This window comes from Astatotilapia calliptera, chromosome 2 (genome assembly GCF_900246225.1).
Source record: "Astatotilapia calliptera chromosome 2, fAstCal1.2, whole genome shotgun sequence".
In the NCBI taxonomy this organism is placed as follows: domain Eukaryota; kingdom Metazoa; phylum Chordata; class Actinopteri; order Cichliformes; family Cichlidae; genus Astatotilapia; species Astatotilapia calliptera.
Genome location: NC_039303.1, coordinates 36235738 through 36259192, shown reverse-complemented (window position 1 = coordinate 36259192; position 23455 = coordinate 36235738). Strand labels below are relative to the sequence as shown.

The 23455-nt window shown below is 41.6% G+C and overlaps 1 protein-coding gene across 1 annotated transcript in view; it reads left to right on the top strand.

The window, feature by feature from the left end:
- Positions 1-1327: 1327 nt before the first annotated feature.
- The window catches only part of LOC113008737 (multidrug resistance-associated protein 5), a 33497-nt gene continuing 11369 nt past the window's right edge, over positions 1328-23455 (top strand). The window contains exons 1-21 of the mRNA XM_026146407.1: positions 1328-1489; positions 1660-1706; positions 4298-4486; positions 5011-5166; positions 9759-9906; positions 10763-10996; positions 11312-11485; positions 12395-12542; positions 13480-13628; positions 14063-14170; positions 14898-15242; positions 15443-15514; positions 15717-15841; positions 15934-16006; positions 16160-16363; positions 16613-16738; positions 17056-17167; positions 17264-17448; positions 17834-17980; positions 18825-18954; positions 19285-19438. Coding sequence (XP_026002192.1) covers positions 4308-4486; positions 5011-5166; positions 9759-9906; positions 10763-10996; positions 11312-11485; positions 12395-12542; positions 13480-13628; positions 14063-14170; positions 14898-15242; positions 15443-15514; positions 15717-15841; positions 15934-16006; positions 16160-16363; positions 16613-16738; positions 17056-17167; positions 17264-17448; positions 17834-17980; positions 18825-18954; positions 19285-19438 — 2969 coding nt within the window. The 5' untranslated portion in view covers positions 1328-1489; positions 1660-1706; positions 4298-4307. The remainder of the gene's footprint in view (positions 1490-1659; positions 1707-4297; positions 4487-5010; positions 5167-9758; positions 9907-10762; positions 10997-11311; positions 11486-12394; positions 12543-13479; positions 13629-14062; positions 14171-14897; positions 15243-15442; positions 15515-15716; positions 15842-15933; positions 16007-16159; positions 16364-16612; positions 16739-17055; positions 17168-17263; positions 17449-17833; positions 17981-18824; positions 18955-19284; positions 19439-23455) is intronic.

The window sequence follows — 23455 nt, the reverse complement described above, 5'->3', positions numbered from 1 at the left end:
GAGCCGTGCTGTTCAGACCTAACTGACATGTTAACACTTTGAATTGTCTCAGTTTATGGGATGAAAAATGATATTTTCAGTCTTATGGGCATTTAGGAAAATATTAAAGGACATAGTCTGTGCTTGGATCGGTACCTTATGTGATTTAAAATATAGTGACCTTCAAAATTGAATAAACATGCACACATGCACGCAAATGGGATTCATTATAAATGCTCCCACAATGTATGGGAAGATATAAAGCTGAGTAGTTGTTAATCACAGGGCATTAGGGCCGGAGGTGAAGGCTGCCAGCTTTGCAAATGTATTCATCTTATTGACTAATATTCAGTGTAAAGTGAATCTCTTTGGGTTTTAAAGTAGTCAGACGAAAAAGACACGTGATTAAATGACCTTGTGCACCGAAAAACTGCAGTAGTCGTTTTTTCAGAGCTTTCAGGTCGATGTACTTCAAGAAAAATTTAGATTATAATTAAAGTCTGCAGATAAATAAATAATTTCAGTCAGATTAATGAACTAAGTGTGCAGATCAAAATCCATATGAGACATCTGACCAGAAATCTTACTTATTTAAGCCAATTCTTACCTTGAATATAGATTTATTTCTTTTTTAAATAGTGGCCATAATTTAGAAGATTATTAATATTAATAATCTTGCCACGTGCATTCAAAAAATTCTGCCCAAACTTCTAACTTTCACTATTTTAATTGCATGTAAATTTTCCATGTAATTTTGTACCATGTTATATTTAATGGAATCTGTTCAAATGAAATCTGCTCGAATGGTGTAGATTCGGTTTAAACCGAGCACGTTTTCTTTAATATATATCAACCATTAATTTAATATATCTCAATTTACTCAGAATTATTGCTTCGTGTTTATTGAGGGTGATCTATCATTTTATATCAGATATAACTAAAAAGCCCATTCCCTTCTGAAAAAGTGAGAAATACCTGATGGGGTCACTCACACATATTATTTCTTTATTATATTTATTATCTCTCTAGGACATTTCTCTAACCTGGACTTTTTAAAAAAAAATGAAAGTCATTTGAAGCTCATGCGGGCGCCGAATGATCCATTAGAAAACTGTCTACATTTTGATGATTGTGCAAAGAAAGCCTTCCGATGAAGGGACGGACAGTATGTATGGTGCACTTTGAGCGGTAACGAGAACCGGGCGAGCCAAATATAACCAATCACAGCAGAGCGGCCCTCCCAATGCCTAACAACCTAGCAACCAATTAAAATGCAGCATTCTTCCGCCTGTTTAAAAATATCCTCTGTGGACCCGCCCCTCCCTGCTGTGTGCACTTCCTCGTTGTTATCCCCGTTACTAGGGTGACCGCTAAGCTCTGTCAGCGGTTGGTGGAGACCGTGTGACATAAGAGCGTTATCGGGAATTCCTCTCCCCTCGGGGCTCCGTGTGACGGCAAAAGGAGGTAGCTTCAGTTAATGCCGGGAGAAAGCAGCACGCATTTCATACACGTGAGGCGCTAAAGTTTCCCATGTTTCCTAAACGTGTATTCATCCGAGCGCAGCTCCGCAGATGAGGAAGATGTGTCTGTGCGGAGTTTAGACTTTAATGAAATGACAAAAGTTAGAGAAGAGATACCATGGTCGTTAGAATCTTCTTCTTCTCTGGTTCTTGCTTATAGGCACAACATCTGAGATCTGTACTGACCTGACCAAGGAGGACTTAAAAGTAAGTGTCACAGTGAAAACATAAATTAATCCCTCTGTTTCCACACCAGTAACAGGAACATATGATCTTCTGCGGGATCTCTATAATTAAATGCCTGTTTAGAGGGAGGCTGCGTTTTAAAAGTATTGATTTTTGATAAAGTCATCAAGGAATTTAAGGGCAAAGCGTGTAAGTGTGTCTATCCTAATATCAGACATTATGTTTACCGTAACTCCAGTTATTAACTTCTCTGCCTCTAATTTCTACTTTTCTTTGTGCCTTTGCTACTTTTTAGTTGATATGTGAACTTTATGTGTTTATGTTTTGGTAAAATGAAAGCTGCAAAATGACTTCTCTCATGCATGTTTATGATTTTGTTGTCCCAGCTGAAACCTGACTAACAAGTTAAACAACTATCCAGCATATTTAGTCTGAACCTTCTTTGTTTTGCTCCAGGAGCTCTTTGAATGCAGGCTGCAAAGGTTTATATTTTAAACTAAAAGCGTGCAGCCTTTCCCCTAAAGAGAGCTTTGAAACTTCACAGCCATATGACAAACTTCACATGACTGGGGCATGGAGGACTTTTTTTTTCTGTTTTTCCTGAACTCAGAGTTAGGTTCACATCATACTTTTACATTAGGAGTTACAACATGTTGTTACTTTTTGTTATGCAACTCTGTTATGCACCTTCGGTATGCACTGTATTGAATCTCACTATCTACCACGGTCTCTGGTGAGTCTCTTGACACAGGTCAAGCTGACCTTGTCATGGAGGTTTGCCATACAAGGGATCAGTGACGGTGTGTGGACACACCGACAGCTCAGATGTCTGTTCCCGAGCTCCTGGGGCTGCTGGCAGGTTGTCTTTAAATAGATAAGCACTTTAGTTGTACACCAGAGAGGGGCTGTGACCTATGAGCAAGGTGATTCTCGAGCCTATCTGTGTCTCAGGGGACGATTCAGCAAAACACTCACCATATGTTATAAGCCATAAGGAAACTCCAGAGGTTTTGATAATGCTATAATCAAGCAAAACTGCTAACAAAATCCTCAAACATTAACATATGTTATATCCTCCTGAGATTTATATGGAAAAAAGGTATTTTGATTTTTTCCATATAAATCAAGTGTTGGGTTGGTAAAAAACACATTGCAAAAACAATTTTGTTTTTAACTAATTTTATTAAAATGTTACAACATGTGCACTACAGTGCACAAGGAGAGTTCATTGATCACGAATGTGAAACTAACAAAATTCAGTCCTTTTCTTGATTTCTAGAGAGAACTCTTCATCACTGGTATTATTCAGGTCTTGTTCATATATTTGTCCCTGTTCATCATACAGACCTTTGTTGGCCTGGGCAGATTGAGGCAACCTTGAAGGACTCTCTTTAGAAGTGGTCTGACTTTCCCCAGGAGATCCTTTTTTTTCTCATTTTCTGGCAGCTCATCGACTACTTTCAGCGAAGACCTGATCTTGTAGAAATGACCACATGTCATGGAATCAGCCATAACTGCGACTCTTATTTTGGCAGCCCAGTACATTGGCATGGTACACTGAGATTCCTAAAAAGCTATTGGTTTCTTCTGGTGTTGTGTTTAAACGACACCCTGAATCCTGTACCATACGCTGGTTGGTCAACAAGGACAAGTCCTGAATTAGTTTTACTGCTGGAAATACTGCTGTGGGCTCCAGTCATTAAGTGTCATTAGGGTACCATCATATCCAATTCTGCATTCTTCCAACAAAGTCATAAACCGAAGATAATGGAAAATTATTTAGCAAAATAAAATTTAGATACTCCAATATCCGATATAGTTCACTTACAACACATTTACACCATCTTTATAAGTTAAATCAATTTACTGGAAGACATTTCTGCACGTTACCCGTACTTTTTTCACTCAAAATCAAAAATTCCTGATTCTCCTACATGCTGGTGTTGGACCAGATAGGATGACGGCAGATTCCAGCTGACCCTGTGTCGTTCTCCATTACATCCGCCACTGCATCTTGATAATGTTTGTCTGGCTCCTCCTGGGTTTTCACCCTCTCCTATTTGGCTCATATGACTCTCATCTTCTGAAAGATCTATGTCTGAATCTCCCTCAATGATTGTGTTAAGAATTCTTTCTGCCTCTGTCAAAGAGTTGTCTACTAGAAAAAAGTGAAATAAATTTAAGTACAAAGTCCTGACGAGCACCAGAGTACACATTAATAAATGAGTCATTTCCTCTGTGAAACTAAATAAGCTTAGGTCTGAAAACCCCCTCAAATTACTTACTAGATGTTTGTTTTTGAAAATTAATCATAATCTGAGTTTAAAAACATATTTTAAATGTAGATATCATGCTTACATGTGACATCATTTTAAAGCTACTGTTGTCCTCTAAGAAACATCAGGACTCAGCAGAGTGGCATGTAGAGTGTGAGTGATGCAAGCCAAAATTAAATGTGTACTACAGTGCACAAAAATGAATTACTGTGTCTGGAGATATTATATAACAATGTTTGGGGGTTTTGTACTATTGATCAGTTACTGTGTAACAACTTGGTGTAAATAAATAGAAATATTTGTACAATGGCTTTCACAATGCTCTTTTCTCCTCAGAGGGCCCAACATGTTCCCTGGTGCACTGGAAGCAGCCGAGTGTGTAGAGGGTCTGTCACTGCCCTCTCTGCAACCGCTGCCAGAACTGGAGGAAGAGGAAGCAGAGGCTTCATTGGAGAGGGGGCCAAAGAGGCCAGGACGCTACAGGAAAAGCCTTCAGCTTTTAAAGCCCTTCAGGATAAGGCACAAGTAAACAAAATCGACTTTAATTGTATTTGATGACTCTGGTAGCGAGAGAGATGAATGAGAACATAAAGGCAGAGACGGTTTTAAGCTCCTACAGTGTGAAGATGTTGTTGTATGTTGAAGTGTGAAGATACACACAGACTCTGGAGTACACATTTGCTCTGTTTGGCCCCTCCCTAATGTGCTGACTATTCGGGTGTAGCCTGAGGCCATGATAAGGGCTTGCAACATATCTTCCAGCAGCACAGTGCCATGTCTGAGCATATACCCACTGATAACCCCCCCCCCCACACACACACACAACTTCTTTTTCTTTTCGCTGCACTCTTAGATTTCTGTGAAGAGCGTGTAAATTACTATCCAAACACAGCCGGCATGATTCACCTTTCATTGACTCTGGCGAGTCAAAGGCGCCGATTATTTCTCAGAAAACCTATGTCTGTCTGTTCCCCCAGCATAGCGCCTCTGTGTGTGTACCTGTGCTTTTATACATCTCACCTATTTCCACGTCTTCCACTCTATTCCAGGCACCAGCATCCAGTCGATAATGCTGGCCTCTTCTCATTTATGACTCTGCACTGGCTCTCGCCGCTGGCAGTGAAAGCCTACAAGGCGTCCAGCTTGTCTATAGATGATGTGTGGGGACTGTCTTGCCACGAAGCCTCTGCAGTCAACTGCCAAAGGTGAGGTAATTGTGCCAAAGCTGAGGTTTGCCTGATGAAAGGGACCTGCGGTGTTAGGAAGAGTCTATTTATTGTTGAAACAATACTGGAACCTGGTGAGGCATGAAATAAAAAGGTGAGGTGGGAGTTATTTGACGGTGTTAGATTTTTACGTTTTCTTTATAACAGAGAAATTTAATATATGGGAACTGTCCCCTCTTTAAAAAAAAGGGACTTTTGAGTGAAATCACAAAGCAAAACTATAATATGCTGTTTACACAGACACTGCATGTTGTATAACATATTAATATTGAGTTTTGATGAGCCAAACTGTTTCTTCTACTTTCTTTCTTTACAGTCAACAATCTGGGAATTATTTTAAATCAGTCATCTGTGTAGCATAGCACTGCGGTAAATACAGGCTAGTATATCTAGCTGGCTGTATTTACCCAGCATCAAATGTGCTGTTCACTCCTTTATGAAACAGCATTTACTAAAATTTGCAGCGTCATTGCACAAAATTATAGCCTTATTCAAGATTTATGTTGTCATTAACAAAGAGAGTGAGAATGAGGGTCACAGACAGAGTGTTGGAAACTACTGAAGAACAAACTCCTGTTAAATGGATCTGCCATTTTCTTTTTCTTCATCTTTTCTTCTTCTTTGTATTATTATTAACATCCAAGACTACATATGCAACATATATACAAAGGAAAAAAGAAACAAGAGAAACAACTTTGACCAAGCAGGAAGGTTTCGACTGGTCAGTACAATTTAGTTATAGATGTTCAAAAACAATACCAGGTCTACAGGGCGTCACAGAGCTGACCAATATTTCCCAGTGTAAAACAAATTGTTCAGATGTATAACTGAGAAATGCTTGTCCAGTTTATCAATGAACATTGTGATTTCCATTCATATATTAGATGTTGGGCTCTCCTTCCTAGTCTTTCTACCAGCCACCAGTAGTTTCATTAAGTTCTTATTATCTCTTTTATCTAGTCTAGAGGTGTATACCCAAAATATATAGACTTGCTCGTTAGAGGAATTTTTCAATTAAAGTGTCTTTTATCCCCCTTCAATAGTCTTTAATAACAAGATGATGAAAAGACACGGTAGTACTTTAGAGATAGCTGATAGTAGTTGACAGGGAGGTTAGCCCTCTTAAGCCTGAGATTTCTGAGAGGGTGAAATAAAAAATCTTGTCAAATTCTTCCAACAAAACCTAACCCGTTTATCTTTTTTTGTTATTTATGTTAACATTTATTTATGTTAACATAAATACGACTTATTAACACTTATTCATGTTATTCTGATATTGTTCCACAAGTTGTAGATGTGATATTTTTTATTTTTTGCAGACTGTGAAACTTTGCCTGTCTTTGCTTTTATGAAACGGCCTCTCTAAGATGCTCTTTGTATAACCAGTCGTGTTATTGAGCCTTCTCTTTTTAGCGCCACTTACTCTTCTAACCTTTTGTTGACCCCTCCCCGACTCTTTTGAGACGTGCTGCTGCCGTCGAATTCAAAATAAGCTAATACTTTTTTGTGAATTGGCACATTTTCTCAGTTCAAGTAGTTGATATGTTCCCTACAACCAGCTGCAAATAAAATATGGATTCATGAGATTTGCAAATGGCTGCATTATAGGTTGATACATATGCACAAAACTACAGTTTTAGTAGCCTAACCTATAGCATAGATTAACTGGATGGTCTGTAAAATGGATTTCAAAAGGCACCGGTACCACAAGGACAGTCGAGAGGGCACAGACATAAATGAACCCAAATGAAGCCTGGCAGGCAGCCTGAACAGCCCCTTTTTGGCACTAACATCGGCCCTGTCTCTCAACAAGAAATGAATAACAGAGTTACCCTTTTTTTTTTTGGTTCGGTGTAACAACATTAATTTATACAGTTTTTTCGAGGGGAACTCTGTTGACTTCCATTTTCAGCCCTTGTAGTTGTTGCTTGGTTTCTTTATAAGTGTTGAGTAATGCCAGTGTCATCATTTTAAGTAACATGCAGTCAGCTCACTGCACATGACTGGCATCTTCATTATATGCTCTGATGCTTTAGCTGAAGGAGTGAAAATGAAGTTACTAATTTTCAAATATTCAAATTGCTAATTAACATCTAGTGAAGTTGTGGAGGAGAGTTGCTAATCCATTCTTGGTTAAAATGTGCTTCGGTCACTTGTACAAGTAGATTCTCTTTGTGCTGCAACCCTGAGCTGAGATTGTGTTATTTGTCCAGAGTATCCTGTGGAGCTTGCTGTTTGAGGATGAATTCCACTGATATGATATGTAACTGTACAAGCCTGTTTCAGTCTCGTGGGACAGGGTTGTCTTTTTAAAATAAATATCGAGAAAGCCCTTTTGTTAAACCTAGTGAGATTAATTGTGACGAAAACGGAAAATGCAAGTTCACGTTTCATTCAGTGTTATTAGTCAGGGTTTTTGGAGTGATACAGCTGTTATGCTGTCGTTTTAGTATTCATAATTATGTACCGTTTTGTGTGTTTGTGCAGCACATAGTTAAGCTATACCTTGAGACTTAACTGATGAACATCCTGTGTCTGTTTACAATACAGGAACGATGTGATGGGATAAAGGCAGGGGAGTGTTGCTAAGAAAGGCTGGGATTACAGATTACCGTGAGAATTTGTGCCTCTCTTAGACAATAATGGCATTAAGTGTGTACCTGCAATGCACAGTGTCTCCCTGTCTCATCCATTAGCTGTCACTGACAGGAGCCGGGCTGGGGCAGACCGTGAGATAAAAGGCCAAGCTACAGCTTGGGAAATGCCTCGTAAAGACGCTCTGATTCTATGAATGAACTTAAATGTTTTACATTAAGCTTATTATTTGTGCTACTCAGGGAAAGTAAAACCAGTGTTTTTTTCCATTGCTGCTGTGACTCAGCAGTAAAAAGGAGAGCGACTATTTGAGGAAGTTCACTCTTGTATCTGGTGACAACTGCGTAGGTTGCCAGTAATGCTTGTTCTGTTTAAAGATCGTGGCTCAGGGCTGAGAGTTTTTGTGCTGCTTTGTGTATGTTAAAAAGAAGCAGACACAGGAAGCAGCAAAAGAGCACAAAGCCACTGGGTGGGTGTCTGTCACAGTTTACATAGCAAGAACATTTACAGAATGGAGATGCAAAAGCACAGCACGGGAAATTGGAAAGGCGCCCTGGGAGAGTTGACACTTGTTGGTTGCTCAGTGAGGTGCGAACCTTGAATGCTGTGTGCTGTTCAAACACACTCCTGCAACATCAGCTTTGCGTGCCATCTGGCATGCTGAAACGATGGCTGTCAGGGACATTTCACTCCTGTTCGAAAGCAAATAATTCCTGCTTTACAGCCCGCACTGTTGCCCCGCTGTTCTCCTTTTCATTTATATGTAGGTACATGTACGCACATGAGATCTAATATGGTATTTCTAAATACACATGACTTTGGATTTGTGCGATCAGAAGTTTGCATGTGCTCATCGTGCATATAAATATGATGGCAGCTGTTTAGAAATGGCTCAGAGAGACCTCCCCCGCTCGTGTAAATCTACAATTTCCCTTCATAGATCTTGACTGAGTTCCTTGGACTTTCTCATTGTTTTGAATATTGGCCAGTCCTGTCACACAAATGCTATGTATGTGCACATTTTAGCCTGTATGTATACTTTTGTCCCCGTGTGGATTAAATCCATTATAAATTCATACTTGTGCAACCAGTTCTTGCTTTCTAAAGTAATGCTTTAAAATCGTTCCACCGTGGAAAAAGAACAGTTCAAACTCATTAAAATCATTAAAACTCCCAAATTATCTGTAATCTTCTGACCGCAGTTGTATATTCATTTTGGACAGTAATGGGGGGGTGCTTAAAAAAATCTCTTCCAGTTTAATTTGCTATTCCTCGCTTGGTTCTTTGATTGGATTTAGGAACACTAGTCTAACTTTCTGTGAATCAAACTGTGTCTCTGCAGCATTTGGAGTGCAAATAATTGCAATTCCTTAGATTTAGCACCATTTGACTTCAAGTAGCAATTACCAGGCCGTGCAAGAGTGTAGCGGGTATAATGTTGTGTCTATCTCTGATACGTTTTTAATAAAGTCGTTAGGGCGTTAATTACTTTCTGCAGCTGCTCGACTGCTGCTTTATAGAGTCATTAGCCGTGATGCATTTGGCCAACAAGATATTTACCCACTTCAAATGGCATTATACAGCAATAAAAGTGCATTAGCACATCTTTAACATGTTTGGTGGTACCTTTCTCAGTGCGATTATGTGAAGCGTGATTGTATATTGTAGGTCACCTTTATACTATTATCACCCTAGCTATCTTCAGTTGTCTTTGGGGTTTTGTGATTGCATTGATTGCCTTCTATACTGTTTTTATCCTCTATTTTGGGAAGTGCTGATTTTATCCAATTAAAGAAAAAAATATCCAAGAAACTTTTGGGCTCTTTACCACCACATTGGATAGCACTGATGCGTGAACAAAGGGGAAGCCATTAGAGAGTTATATATATTTAGTTTAGTGAGAATGGACTCATGTTTGGCTGAACTGTGCACTCCTATAGTTTGTCACTATTTGTGATCCTGGGTTTTGGTTCCAGGCTTGAACATTTGTGGCACGAGGAGCTCAAACGAAGCGGGCGAGAGGGGGCATCCCTGACAAGAGTCTTCTGGAGGTTCTGCCAAACCCGTACGCTGGTGGCCGTATTCTCCCTGCTTCTCACAATGGTGGCCGGCTTTGTTGGGGCTGTGAGTACAGTCTAAATCCTTCTTTGCCTTTTATATTTTTTTGCTGATTCAGCTAAAACGCCTTTCAGCATGGTCGCTGGCTTGGAGCCTCAAGTCCATGTATTTTCAGAAAATCACTTTATCCTGTTTCATGCTGGTCTGGAAATTGAAATGAAAACATACTGGGAGATTACAAAGCCTTAGATACTGAGAGTCATATTAATACCATAGATTAGCTGTTTTGTACCCAGTCACACTTTGGTCCAGATATGCGCAGGGCTTTTTATGTGGCACACTTGTAGCTTTAGATTCCCTGCCAAAACAGCTCTCAGATGATTGTCGCAGAACAAACTCAAAGTGTGAATATTTCTAAACATTCCTTATCAGAAAACTGAAAAGTAATGATGTTTGAAGTTCTAAGTCTGTGGCATGTCTGAGTGACTTTCATTGTTCCTTTTGCTCCAAGCTGTTTCTTTTGATGTCTTATGTGCATACTGTGTGATTCCTGTACCCACAACTAATAGCATTAACTGGATTTAGTTCTTAGACAATGACGCATTTGTCGCACATTCTTATGTGATTTTTTTCCTCTTTAGTGCATTTAATGACAAAGCAATGTTGTATGTATTCTTTCTACTGACTAATTTTACTTATCCAGGCAAGCAAAAATATTGCTTAAAAATGCATTTTGTCATATTTTATTTTGTCCACTTTTAATCAAGTTATATATGAAATATTTCCTGTGTTTCTGCTTGTTTTTATTCTGTGTCTCCTACGTTATCTCTGTCCTTGTTGTTCTCTGTTTTGCCACTGCCACTTTTTCTCTGTGCTTTCCTTCTTTCCTCACTCTTTCCTTCCTGTCACTCTATGTGGGCAGGCTATCCTGGTTAAATCTCTGCTGGAGTATTCCCAGAGCTCAGAGAGCTCTGTGTGGTATGGCCTGTCTCTGGCAGCCGGGCTCTTCCTCATGGAACTGATGCGCTCCTGGTCTCTGGGACTCATGTGGGGCGTCAATTACCGCACTGCAGCACGCCTCCGTGGGGCCACTCTTACCCTGGCCTTCCACAAGATCCTCCGCCTGCGCAGCACTAAAGACATCAGTCCGGGCGAGGTAGGTGTTGTAACCCTGGAGGGAACTCCTCTTCATATTAAAGAAATCATCCCTCGCTGCAGGGCACCACATGCAGATGATTGAGATGGATTTAATTTCTGCTCTTACACCAGTCCTGCTTAGATTTCGACAAATCCCATAGCCTGAGGGAGGGGAGGCTGTCTAAGATTAGTCATTACTCAGCTTAAGAGGAATCATTGTCCATAAGTGAATGTGGGAATAAGGATAACTGTGTTCATAAAACTGTTTTTGTAGTAATATTTGGAGGAATTTTGAAGCAGTACTTTATGTAAATCACTGTCTCTCTCTACCTAGCTGATCAACATCTGCTCCAGTGATGGCCAGCGGCTCTATGAAGCAGTGTGTGTGGGCTGCCTTCTGGCTGGAGGGCCACTTGTGGGAATACTGGGTCTATCTTACACTGCATTCTTCCTGGGCCCCACGGCTCTGATGGGGTCATCCATTTTCATCATCATTTACCCTGTCATGGTACGACTTTCACTATAACATCTAACCAGAGGCAAAGAATGGAAAACATGGTTGTCTGTCTGTCATTCTTTTTAAAGTGGACCTTTTATGCTGATTTCCGGCTCCTTATTTTTTATTCCTGGACTCTGCTAGACTTGCATGAGTCACAGTTCAAAAAACTGCTTATTTATCTTGTGCTGTGCCTCGTTGCAGCACCTCTATTCCTTCTCTGTCTGAAGCAAGCTGTTTTTCTCCTTTTCTCCCATCCTCCCTGTAAGCCAACTTTTTTTTAAAGACAGAGTGGTGTGCTTTAGATGACCGTATTAGGAATATCTGCTCTCTTTGACAAACAAATCCAGCAGCAGAAGAAATTGAAATGGAGCGTTTAGGGCAGACTGAAGCTTTTTGGCTCATGTGGATTACGTGTACATAAATTGACCTGATTTAAAATTTTGGTGATGTGTAATATGAGCGTCCATCAGTATGACAGTTCATCGATATGAGAGAAAATGACGTAATAGGTCCACTTTAAGATAATGTAATTATAGCAGTTTCAAAAAGTTTTACCAAAGATTACTCAGCAGAGAGTTTATTATTGCTGATTCATTCTTAGTTGAAGACAGAAATCGTAACGTCATTAAAGTCTTTAAGTTAATTTAGATTATTGGAGAGCCAAACAGACACTTTTTAAAAGCATCATAACTCTGTGGCTATCAGTCGCCTGTCAACTTTCTAACTGTTGTTTTCAAATTACACTCAGTCTGAGCTGTAGTCTGACAGCTAGAGACCCTGCTATTGATGGGGAAGGCGTTTATCACTCTGGTCTCCGGGACAGGCCTGCAGCACAGTTAATGTGATTATGTCTGCTTTCATTTCCTCCCCCGCCACTTATTTCTCCTGTCATCATTTCCCCCGTTCCTGTCTGGACAGATGCTTGCATCGAGGTTGACGGCATATTTCCGCAAGAAGTGTGTGGCAGTCAGCGACCAGCGCGTGAGGCTGATGAACGAGATCTTGGGCTGCATAAAGTTCATCAAGATGTATTGTTGGGAAGATGCCTTTGCAAAAAACATTCGCAGTGAGTGGCAGTCATGTGACTCAGCAATATATCCAATGCTCATTTCTTGAATGTGGTGAAGACCTGGGAACTTTGTGCAGGTCAGCATTTTTGAGAATAAAGTGCCACTTCACTTGAACATCTTTTACTCATGCAAATTAGTCACTAAATGAGCGGTTTATCACCTAAAAGTAGGCTTGTCCTCGTAGCAAACTGGCATGATAACCCTGCCCCTTAATCCATTTCCATTAACCTGCCCTGTTTAAGTGTGCCATTGTCTATACTCAAAGGCACTTTCAATCCCTGCACTTCAAGATTAATTTGCAAAGTGTTTGGGGCCCTATGATACCTTAAATGGCTGTCAAGGCTGCTCTACTTATTCATGACTAAGCGATGGCCTTTTCTCATGAGGTCCTTGCTCTAGGTCATGGATAAGCATCATTTTCCCTATTTAATCTGCTCCAAATTAGCCAGCTGGGTCTCACTTTCATTGCTGTCTTGTGATTACCTGCTATAATAACAATAATTAATTGGCGTTCATTGGTGAATGAGTCTTAAGAGTTACAATGTCATTCCAAATTTACAGTCAGCAATTGTGCCGATGACTCCTCCTTTGTAGTTTATGCAAGAACACACACATCCCAATGGGGAATAAGGACAATGAAGTGACTAAACGAGCCCGTGCAAACGGGATATACAAACATAGACGAGAGGGTCAGGATTCAGGAATTGGACTTGAAAAGTTTTCAAGGATCACCAGCTTTTGGAGCCCCTTTGAAGAGCGAGTCTCTTGTCCTCTCTTGTATCTATTTTTGTGTGCTTGCTATTTTGGTGAGTGACTCTGATTGTGGTGTGGATTGGCTGGCCAACACTTTCACTCGACCCTTACGTCACATTCGCATTCTTTGTGTCTGTCCTTGGTTATTTATCATCTCTGTCTTTCTGATCTCCTCGACAGAAGTGCGGTTAGAAGAGAGGAGCATACTAGAGAGGGCCGGGAACGTCCAAAGCATAACAGTGGGATTGTCTCCTGTCATTATGGTGCTCGCAAGCGTCTGCACTTTCTCCTTACATATGGCCTTAGGTTATGACCTAACCGCAGCTGAGGTATTTATATATAAAAATCTACCGGTGTGTGACAAGAAAATAGGAAAAACAAATCATAAAGACAATGAATGACAATTATGCTTTGTGGTATGTAGAAAAGTACTGAGCCCGGCCCAGAGGATTCTGATTTTCACATCAAAATGGCAACAAGACAAAAAAAATCTAAGGGACATATTGGGGCACGGATGGTCCACTGGCTAAATCATTAATCAATGTTGTCCAAAACTGAAGCACTATGGTGTGGTTTTCCTATAATTTGTCACCCATCCGTAGTCAGCATGTTGACTGCATATTTATTTAAATCATGTAACTTTTAAGATGCCCACCGAGTCTGTGGTCATGACGAGCACATATACACATTTTAAAGTCAAACTTCATGAATATAAATAAATTATTGAGTATAACTGTCTCCATCTCTACACATCCCACCTCAGGCTTTCACTGTGGTTGCAGTTTTCAATGCTATGACCTTTGCCCTGAGAGTCACACCACTGGCGGTGAGGTCACTATCAGAGGCTTCTGTTGCAGTCAAAAGATTTCAGGTGAGAAAGACGGACTGGTGTCTTGTAAAAGTGGATAAATGATAATGTTTCATGTAAAGAATAGTAATGTAGCTGTTGATGTCTTCATGTCTTAATAGTATTTTAAGATGTCAAGGTTGATAAAGCATACATGAACTTAATAATCCATATCACTTCTCAGAATAAGTACCTTTTTTTAGAGGTCACACACTAAATTAAACTCACATAGTGTGTCAGTGGGGAAGCAGTTTTTAGCCTATTCACGTATCACATCTGACATTTTTTGCTGTTTTCCAAACACGTGATAAATACAAAGCTAAGTAAAAAGCATTTTTTTAAAAAATATACTTTATTAATCCCCTGTAGTGAAATTACTCTCTGCATTTAACCCAATCAGTCAGTAAAGCAGTGGGCAGCCACCAATTCAGTGACTGGAGAGCAGTGTGTAGGGACGGTACCTTGCCCAGCGGTACCTCAGGGTAGCCGTTCAGTGGATTTGAACCCCCGACCTTCTGATCATTAGATTTATCCTTGGGTTTTCTGTTTTGTTTTTTTTTTTATTTACAGTCGTTTCTTTATTTTTTCCGTTTTCGTAGTACTTAACCTGTTTACCACATGTAAACATGTTTTTAAAAAAGGATTAAACTGCACTTTTGTTTTTCAAGCACTAAAATATTTAAGTAACTATTAAACTGGTCATCACAATGCGTGTTGTCTATAATCTATCCCACTACGTTTGACTCCACAGAGGCTCTTCACGATGGATGACAGAGAGGAGGTTGTAGAAAAAATGGAGGATCCTGGCAACGCCGTAGAATTTCAGGTTGCCACGCTGGCTTGGGAAAAGGCAAAAGGCAAAAAGCCAAACCCGGCTCCCAAGAAGCGAGGAGTAATGAAGCATGTGCTGCGAAGGGAAAAGCTTAGCTTGTACATTTCCACAGAGGATGGCAAAGGAAACAAGGAAAACCCCAATGTGCAAAGTCTCCTCACAAATATGGAGCAGGAGAGTCCACAAAGCACCGTCTCCTCCACTCAAAGCATACGCCCCCCACTGCACAAGACCCTGCACCAAATTAACCTGCGTATAAAGAAGGTAACACCACAAACACATATCAAGTCGATTAATTATGCTTTTTCTCAGTTGTAGTCCTTCCATACATGTTACTTACAGTGGTGAATACTCATATTAAACATGACAAAAGGGTATAAAGTAAAGATCATTTTAAACAGTGATTCCTACAAGGCTACTTTGGTAGCATTAGAGAATGTTCTCTATTTTGCCACTGCTACTAGGGGTCGCTGGTTGGAATCTGTGGAGGTGTCGGGAGTGGAAAGAGCTCTCTTCTGTCTGCTCTGCTGGGACAGGTGAGATTCGAGTGAATGCTCAACTAGATGCTCACTTTAGATTTCCTCTTCAGATAACCCAGAATAACTCATGAATAACAACAAGGACAGCTTTTCTTGCTGAAGTTTTCAGTCACACACAATGTCACAGTATAACCTGCAATCTGAAAAGGACTTTTTCAACTGTTTTCTCTGCTCCCTACCTTCTGCCTTTGTGTTTTAGATGACTCTGTTAGAAGGAAAAGTTGCTGTCAGCGGTGGCTTCGCATATGTGTCCCAACAAGCCTGGATCCTAAATGATTCTCTCAAGGAAAATATCTTGTTTGGAAATAAGTATAACCCAGACAAGTAAGAATAAGTACTGTATAACCGTGTTATAAGTAAAAAAGCGCTAAACCTGCAAATTTATCCCTAACTTTGCATATTTGTTTCGACATTAGATACAGTGCAGTGCTGGAGGCGTGCTGTTTACTCCCAGACATTGCAGAGCTCCCATATGGAGACATGACAGAGGTATCTGTTGCTTCTTTTTAACAAAATGTCAGCTCCGAAAACATCGATTTCTCAAATATCATGCCCAGCAGTTTCATTTTATGCAATAAATTTAATTCAGCCTCAGCACGAGGAGAGTTTTGTGCAAAATGTATTTTTATTTTCTCTTTTTAGATTGGCGAGAGGGGTGCCAACCTGAGTGGAGGGCAGCGTCAGCGAGTGAGCCTGGCGCGTGCACTCTACAGTGAGCGGCCCATTCTTCTCCTGGATGACCCTCTCAGTGCTGTTGATGCCTGTGTGGGCTCCCATATCTTCAGTAAAGCCATTCGGGGGGCCGCTAAAGGCAAAACCATACTCTTTGTAACGCATCAGCTGCAGGTAAGTATCACCTGTGAAATTCCAATAATTTCCATCAACATCCTTTTGCAGTTTCTGCTCTTTTAGAATATTTCAGTCCTTTCTGTCGAACTGAGTCTTTCTTGCTTTTTCAACCATGAGAAATGTTGCCTCTTTGCTGGAAAAGCTCCTGCGATCAATTAATAAAAAGTTTAAACCTTCAAAAATCCACAGAATGTCTGCAAAATTAATATCTTGCTCTTTTGCCTCTTTCATGCATTTATCTTTTAGTATCTTCCTGAGTGCGATGTTGTTATTTTGATGAAGGACGGCCAGATTGCTGAGCACGGTACCCATGTGCAGCTAATTGGTAAAGACCGCAACTATGCCATGCTATTCAACAGCATGCAACAGGAGGTAAGGCCAGGGGCGCACGAGGAGCAAAGCCAACTCTTTTGAATAAGGCATCTTTGCCCTCACGACACAATAAAACTGAACATTACAAGCTGAATAATTCATAAGCCCAGAAAGGCAGGCCCTGTAGCAAGGAAATGTTAATGCATACAAAGGCTTTTATTATTTATGTGTGCAGTGATTTACTGGTGAGCTGCTAAAGACCATGTCACCAATATCTCTGTTTTAATAATGTCCACAATGCCATTGCTATGGGCGTTGTGATTTCTGCTGGTGACATGTGTCAAAACTCTTCCCCCACTCCCCTTTTTTACTCTCAGAATCTGGTGAAAGAGAAACTAAAAAACAAAGAGCAGAGGGTAGGTGGAAATAAGGCTGACAGTGCCACTGATGTTGCCGAGGTCAGCCCAAAGATGGAAAGCAAGAAAGGAGGTGAGAAACTCTGCCCGTTTTCATGCTTCTCATGTAAATCGCTGTTTTCCATGAGAATGGTTCATAAGTAACTTCTTTTCTGGCTTTTATATTTAGAACCATTGATGAAAGCTGAAGAGAAAGGCTCTGGTTCAGTCCCGTGGTCTGTTTACGGAGCCTACATCAAAGCAGCGGGAGGCCCAGTAGTCTTCGTCATCAACATCTTCTTCTTTGTTTCCACCACAGGCAGCCTAGCTTTCAGTAACTGGTGGCTGAGCCACTGGATCAGACAGGGCAGCGGGGTGAGTGTAGATGACTCTAGTTTTCTATAATACAGGATTCTCAGTGGTGTGTGTTTGACTCCCAAAAGAAAAATAACTACTGTGTTTGGATGAGTGTGGCAGCCGACTGAGCATTAATCTGGATGTGCATGATTAAAAAAGTAACAGCACCTTGGTAAACTTAATTAAAAACAAGAGTGAGCAGTAAAGAAACAGATGTGCAGCTAAGCAGTTGGTGGCTGCTGTTGAGAAATGTGCTTGGAATGGCAAACACCACCCAACGGACTGATTTTCATGCCTTTTTTTTGTGATCCAACGTGTGCTTTTCTCAATTTCATTAGAGACCAAATGGGGAAAGAAAGATTTTTTTTGTCAGCCTGTAATTTGTTGCTCCATCTGCCCTCAGAACACATCATTAATCTCGGTGAATGAAACAATAGCGAGCAACAGCATGAGACTCAACCCTCATATTCGGTACTATTCAACTGTTTACATCATCTCCATGGGAGCTGTGTTGTTGCTGAAGACAATCAGAGGGTTGGTGTTTGTGAAGGTAAGCCCCTTTCTTTCACGTTTGTCCTCTTAACCACTGATGAACTTTAAAATTGAGTAGAATGTGTACCTTATATCCAGACAGCGCTCCTGCTTGAACGTCTACACTGTCATTTGTTCATGCTCTTATGGATCCAGTGCTTGCAGGACAAGTCAGTTTATCTGTCCACTGTCCTGTCTCACAACTCATACAGTGGCTGCATGCATATCAGTCTGTTTCTTTATGAGAAACGGAGACAAAGAAGCAGAGAGAAAGAGCGTGTGAGTGTGTGTGCGTGCACGCTCGTGTATTTCAGCATCCCCTCGAGTGTGCATCCTCGTTTTCAAGCTAACCCATCCTGACACTGCACTGCAGAGGTTAGATCCCCACGTTAATGTGTGCCACTTAAAATTGCTAATTTTTCAAAGATGGCTAATCTTTTTTTTACCTCTAGCTGTGATGAGATCTTTGTGAGTGTTAAATATTCCATTAATAGAATTAATTTGTTCTCTGCTGCCACATGTAATTTCTGTCCAATTGTTGAAATGTCTCATGCGCAGTAGGTCATGACCTTTTATGTCAGCCTCCCGGAAACTCATCATAAATGAAGATTTGACAGCACTACTCTGTGCATGACAGCTACCCACCACTGTGCACATGCATAGCATATGTAGCATTTATAACACTCGGGCAACATATGTGTTCCACTGTACCCGCTGTGCTTTGAGGTTTAAAACTGTGTCGACTAACAGACAATTTCACTCCAACTGTCTGTTTATCCAAGCAATGAATGTGTCCATACGGTTGTTGTTTACACGTGTCAGGTCTCGTGTTCAAGCACAACATGTGTTGTCTGTGTTGACAGTGCACCGTGAAGGCTGCCTCCGTGCTCCACGACAAGCTGTTCAGCCGGATCCTCCATTGCCCTATGCACTTTTTTGATACAACACCTCTGGGTCGTATCCTGACCCGCTTCTCTAGGGACATGGACGAGGGTGAGTCTTGATTTGTCTTGACTGTGAACCTTTCCCCCAGGAGACCTTTCAGTCAGTGAAGTCACCCTGGTTGACAAGGTGTAGTGCAAAGACACAGTGTGATTTGACATGGAGCGTTTTCCCTAGTGAGTGGCTCTCTGTTATGCACTTCACTGGTGTCTTTGCTTGACATGTTGATTTGTGAGCTGTTGTTTCTTTGGGTGGTTGGGTTTAATATTTTCGCAGACTCTGCTGTTTTTTTGCCGCTCATAGATTTTCCCCTGACAAAAGACACTTAGTGGGACCTAGAGAGACTCTACACAGTGCATCTGATGTACTTTATCTCCACAGTGGATGTGCGTCTCACCATGCAAGCTGAGATGCTCCTGCAGAACCTGTCCCTGGTGCTGCTTTGCTTGGGAATGGTGGGCATTGTCTTCCCCTGGTTCCTCATTTCAGTCCTGCCTCTGGGAGGCTTTCTCTACATTGTCAATCGTCTTTCCAGGTCAGACATTCAACACTCTCGTCCTAATCTTGGCTTTTGTTATTTTTTCCAAGACTATAATGCAGACAATGTACAATGGTCAGCTCCATACTGTGAAATTGCTCCATACAGACAAAATGACTTAAGCTTTTTATGAAAAGCAATAAATTTCACTGTAACTAATATTGAACCCCAAGTACCCCATGATGCATCCATCTGGGTTTGGATAAATGCGTGATGATTAACAATGTGTCTGTGAATGCAGTTGTGATCATGGCTTTGAAACTCAACTTGGGATTCAGCGTTGACTAGCTAACTTGATAGATAGTTAGGTTTATAACATGAGTTAACTAGTAGAACAGCTTGGGAGCACAGTGGTGCATTGGCTGCCAAGCAAGAAGATTCTCTGCTTGTCATTTTAATTCGTCATTCTAAAGTGGCTGTCGGCGTAACCTCTCACCCAGTATCTGGTGTATGCTTCCATGGATGAATGAAGTGTGCCAACATGATTGAGCTGAGCCAAGGGTAAAGAGCCTTCATGTGACTTTATTTTAGTCTAAAACTTAAAAAATCAAGAGTAAAACCTCTATAATTTATCCAGTTTTTAGTAAAAGAGCTGTTTTCTATGATAGATATGGACATAATGGAAATTCTGAAAATTCAAGTAGCTAATACTGTATGGTCCCTCAAATTATTGACCCCAGAATATCCACTTTTGAAAGATTGTATCAACTATGTGCTAAAAGTGTGATTTGTGTACACTAAAAACATGCTCCACATGCAGGCATACCAAGAGTCATGATCACACAGTTTCTCCATTTTTCCTGCCTTCATAAGTTTACAAAAGTTACGGGTCCGCTAGTCTCTTGGTGGTTCATCCCACCACACAGATGCTTAAAGTCTTTTTTTTTTTCAAAGCAAGCGTAACTGACAAGGAGATACCGTCATGCAATGCAAAGTAATTGGAGAGCAGTAAGTTGCTTTCCCCTATGAGTTGTATTTTTAACTGACAGCTGCCTCTTATTTTCTCTACATGGAGTTGATAAGAGTGAAGTGCATGCAGTAAAGGTGAGGCTTAACACACAGAGCTAACACAGGCAAAAAGCCCACCGTAGATCGTCAAAGTTAGGGTGATAAGTCACTCACTAATCAGAACACCTGCATTTTTGTTTTCTTTTGTTTAGTTCTCATCTCGTTTAGTTCTGGTCCACAGATTGAAACAATACCCTTCATTTTTAGTGTCTCTCATTTTAAAATTCAAAGTTTTAAGAGAGACACTTTTCTAAAGTCCAGCCTTTATCTGACAGCCAATTTTAGTACAAGATGGCGCCAGTATGTTCGGCTCGCCGTCACTCCTCCTCCTGTTTTTTGGTTTTTTGTTTGCTGTTCTTTGCCTTAACTGTGGAAATCAACTCGCTCCGGACTTATGACCGGCAAACTCTCTTTATTATTCGAGACTCAGCAGTGTCAGCACCTTTGTCCTCTGTCTTTGATGGACAAACAAGCGGTGTGCCTCCACTGTTCGATGGTATTCCACCTTACCTACGTCGCACCTGGTTCCTCCCTCCCAAGCTACACCGGAAAAAACGTTGGAGAAGACGAGGGAAGCGAAGTGGTCTCCTGGCTCGCACAAAGGCATTTCTATCACTCTCCTGCCTGGCTGATCCTCCCCTCGCTCAGATGGGTTTCTGCTACTCTGCTGCGGTGAGGGGCTCACTCCAGCCCAGAGGACCCTGGGTGAAAACCGTCTCTCAAACTCCGCCTGCTGTTGCTCCGGCTTTACCGGTAGGCCCGCTTCTTGGCCCGCGCCTCCCTCGGTCATCTGGCTCACTCCTCGCCATGCCGGCGGCGGCGTTCTCCTCTGGTAGGCGACTCTCTGCCATCTCCGGCCCACGCCTGGTGTTTGCTCCCTTCCTGCGTGACTCTCCGGGTCCGTCGCTCGCTGTTTCCGTTCCGGGTCCTCAGTCATCGGCTCTCCTACAGCCACGGATCCGCAGATTTGGTGCTACAAACTCTAACCTACGCCCACTCACCCGCATATCAACCCCGATGACAGCTACTGATCTCACCTTATCTATGGCTTTGATCAACACTCGATCCCTCTCCAATAAGACGTTTCTGCTCAAGGATTTTTTCTCTTCTTACGACTTGGATTTTATGTTCCTGACGGAGACCTGGTTACGCGCTGGTGAGACTGTGGCTTTCTCTGAGCTTCTTCCTCCAGGCTGTTGTTTTTTAAACACTCCCAGGTCCTCTGGCAAAGGCGGAGGCCTCGCCTGTGTTTTTAAATCTGTTTATGACTGCCATCAGATTTCTTTTTCCTCTTTTTCCAGCTTTGAACTACAGCTTTTTAAACTAAACTCATCCACTCCGTTACTGATTGCAGTGGTATATCGTCCTCCCAAATTTAACAAGGACTTTATCAGTGAGTTTGGGGAATTCCTTTCAGGGCTTTCAGTAGATTTCGATCATTTTCTTATTGTTGGTGACCTGAATATTCATGTGTGCTGTCCATCTAAACCCCTGGTTAGAGACTTTGTTTCACTGTTGGATTCCTTCAACCTTACTCAGTGTGTGTCTGGCTCCACACATGAGAAGGGTCACACTTTGGACCTTGTCATGTCTCACGGCTTGGGTATCCACATCTCTGAAATTTGTGAGAGTGCGTGTATCTCCGATCATTTTCCTGTTCTATTTTCTGCCACTGCACATTGTTCTGATGCTGCAGTTAAACCTCCTTCACGCCGTCACCGGATCATCAATACCCATGTACCATCTCAGTTTTCTGCTACTTTTAGCAACTCTGAGCTCTCCACGGTGGACTGGATTGATTCCTTGTGTGCAGAAGATTTAACTGCTCTTTTCAACTCAACATGTACTTCTATTTTGGACCTCATCGCTCCCCTAAAAACACTCCGTCCCAAAGCTCACGCTGAACCCTGGATTACAGACTCTGTTCGTGCTCTCAGGCGCACCTGTAGGTGTGCTGAGAGAAAATGGAAAAAGGACAAGCTGCACATTTCTTTTAATATCCTCAGAGACTCTCTTTCAACCTATCAGAAAGCCGTTAAAGAGGCCAAGTCCTCCTACATATCAAACCTGGTTAGCAGTAGTGTCCATAAACCTCAGACTCTGTTTCGTGTTTTAAATTCCATTGTAAATCCTTACACATCCACCAGCCTCACACCTTCTGCCACCCTCTGTAATGACTTTCTAAAGTTCTTTGTAAACAAGATTTCCTCCCTGCAGTCTGTCATTCCATCTTCACCTTCCAATCCCTGTGTTTTGTCTTTGTGCCATTCTGCCTTTAATCAGTTCGAACCAATCTCTCTCTCTCAGCTGCATGAAATAGTCTGCAAGGTTAAGACTACCAACTGTTCCACCGATGCTATCCCCTCTCGGCTTCTGAAGCAGGTTCTGGACTCAGTCGGACCTTTCCTTCTGGTCCTGATCAATGCCTGCCTCAGTTCTGGTTGTTTTCCAACACCCTTCAAGCACGCTGTTGTTCAACCTCTCCTTAAAAAGCCTAATCTAGATCCATCCCTACTCTCTAACTATAGGCCCATTTCCAACCTCCCTTTTCTGTCCAAAGTACTGGAACGAGCCGCCCTCACGCAGCTCCAGCTATTTCTTGACAATAACAATCTCTATGAGAAGTTCCAGTCTGGTTTTAGAGCTCGGCATAGCACAGAAACCGCCCTTCTGAGAGTTTTTAATGATTTGCTTTTAACTGTTGACTCTGGTTGTGCTGCTGTCTTAGTAACCCTGGACCTGACAGCAGCCTTCGACACTGTAGATCACAACATACTGCTATCCCGCCTTCAACATTGTGTCGGTTTAAAGGGCACTGTCTTAAAGTTTTTCCAGTCCTATTTGAATAATAGGAGTTTTTCTGTTCACCTTGGTGAACTGTCATCTCCCAGAGCTCCTTTCACCTGTGGCGTACCTCAGGGGTCCATACTAGGCCCCCTGTTGTTTATTCTGTACTTGCTCCCTCTGGGCGATGTGCTCCGTAAACATAATGTGTCCTTCCACATC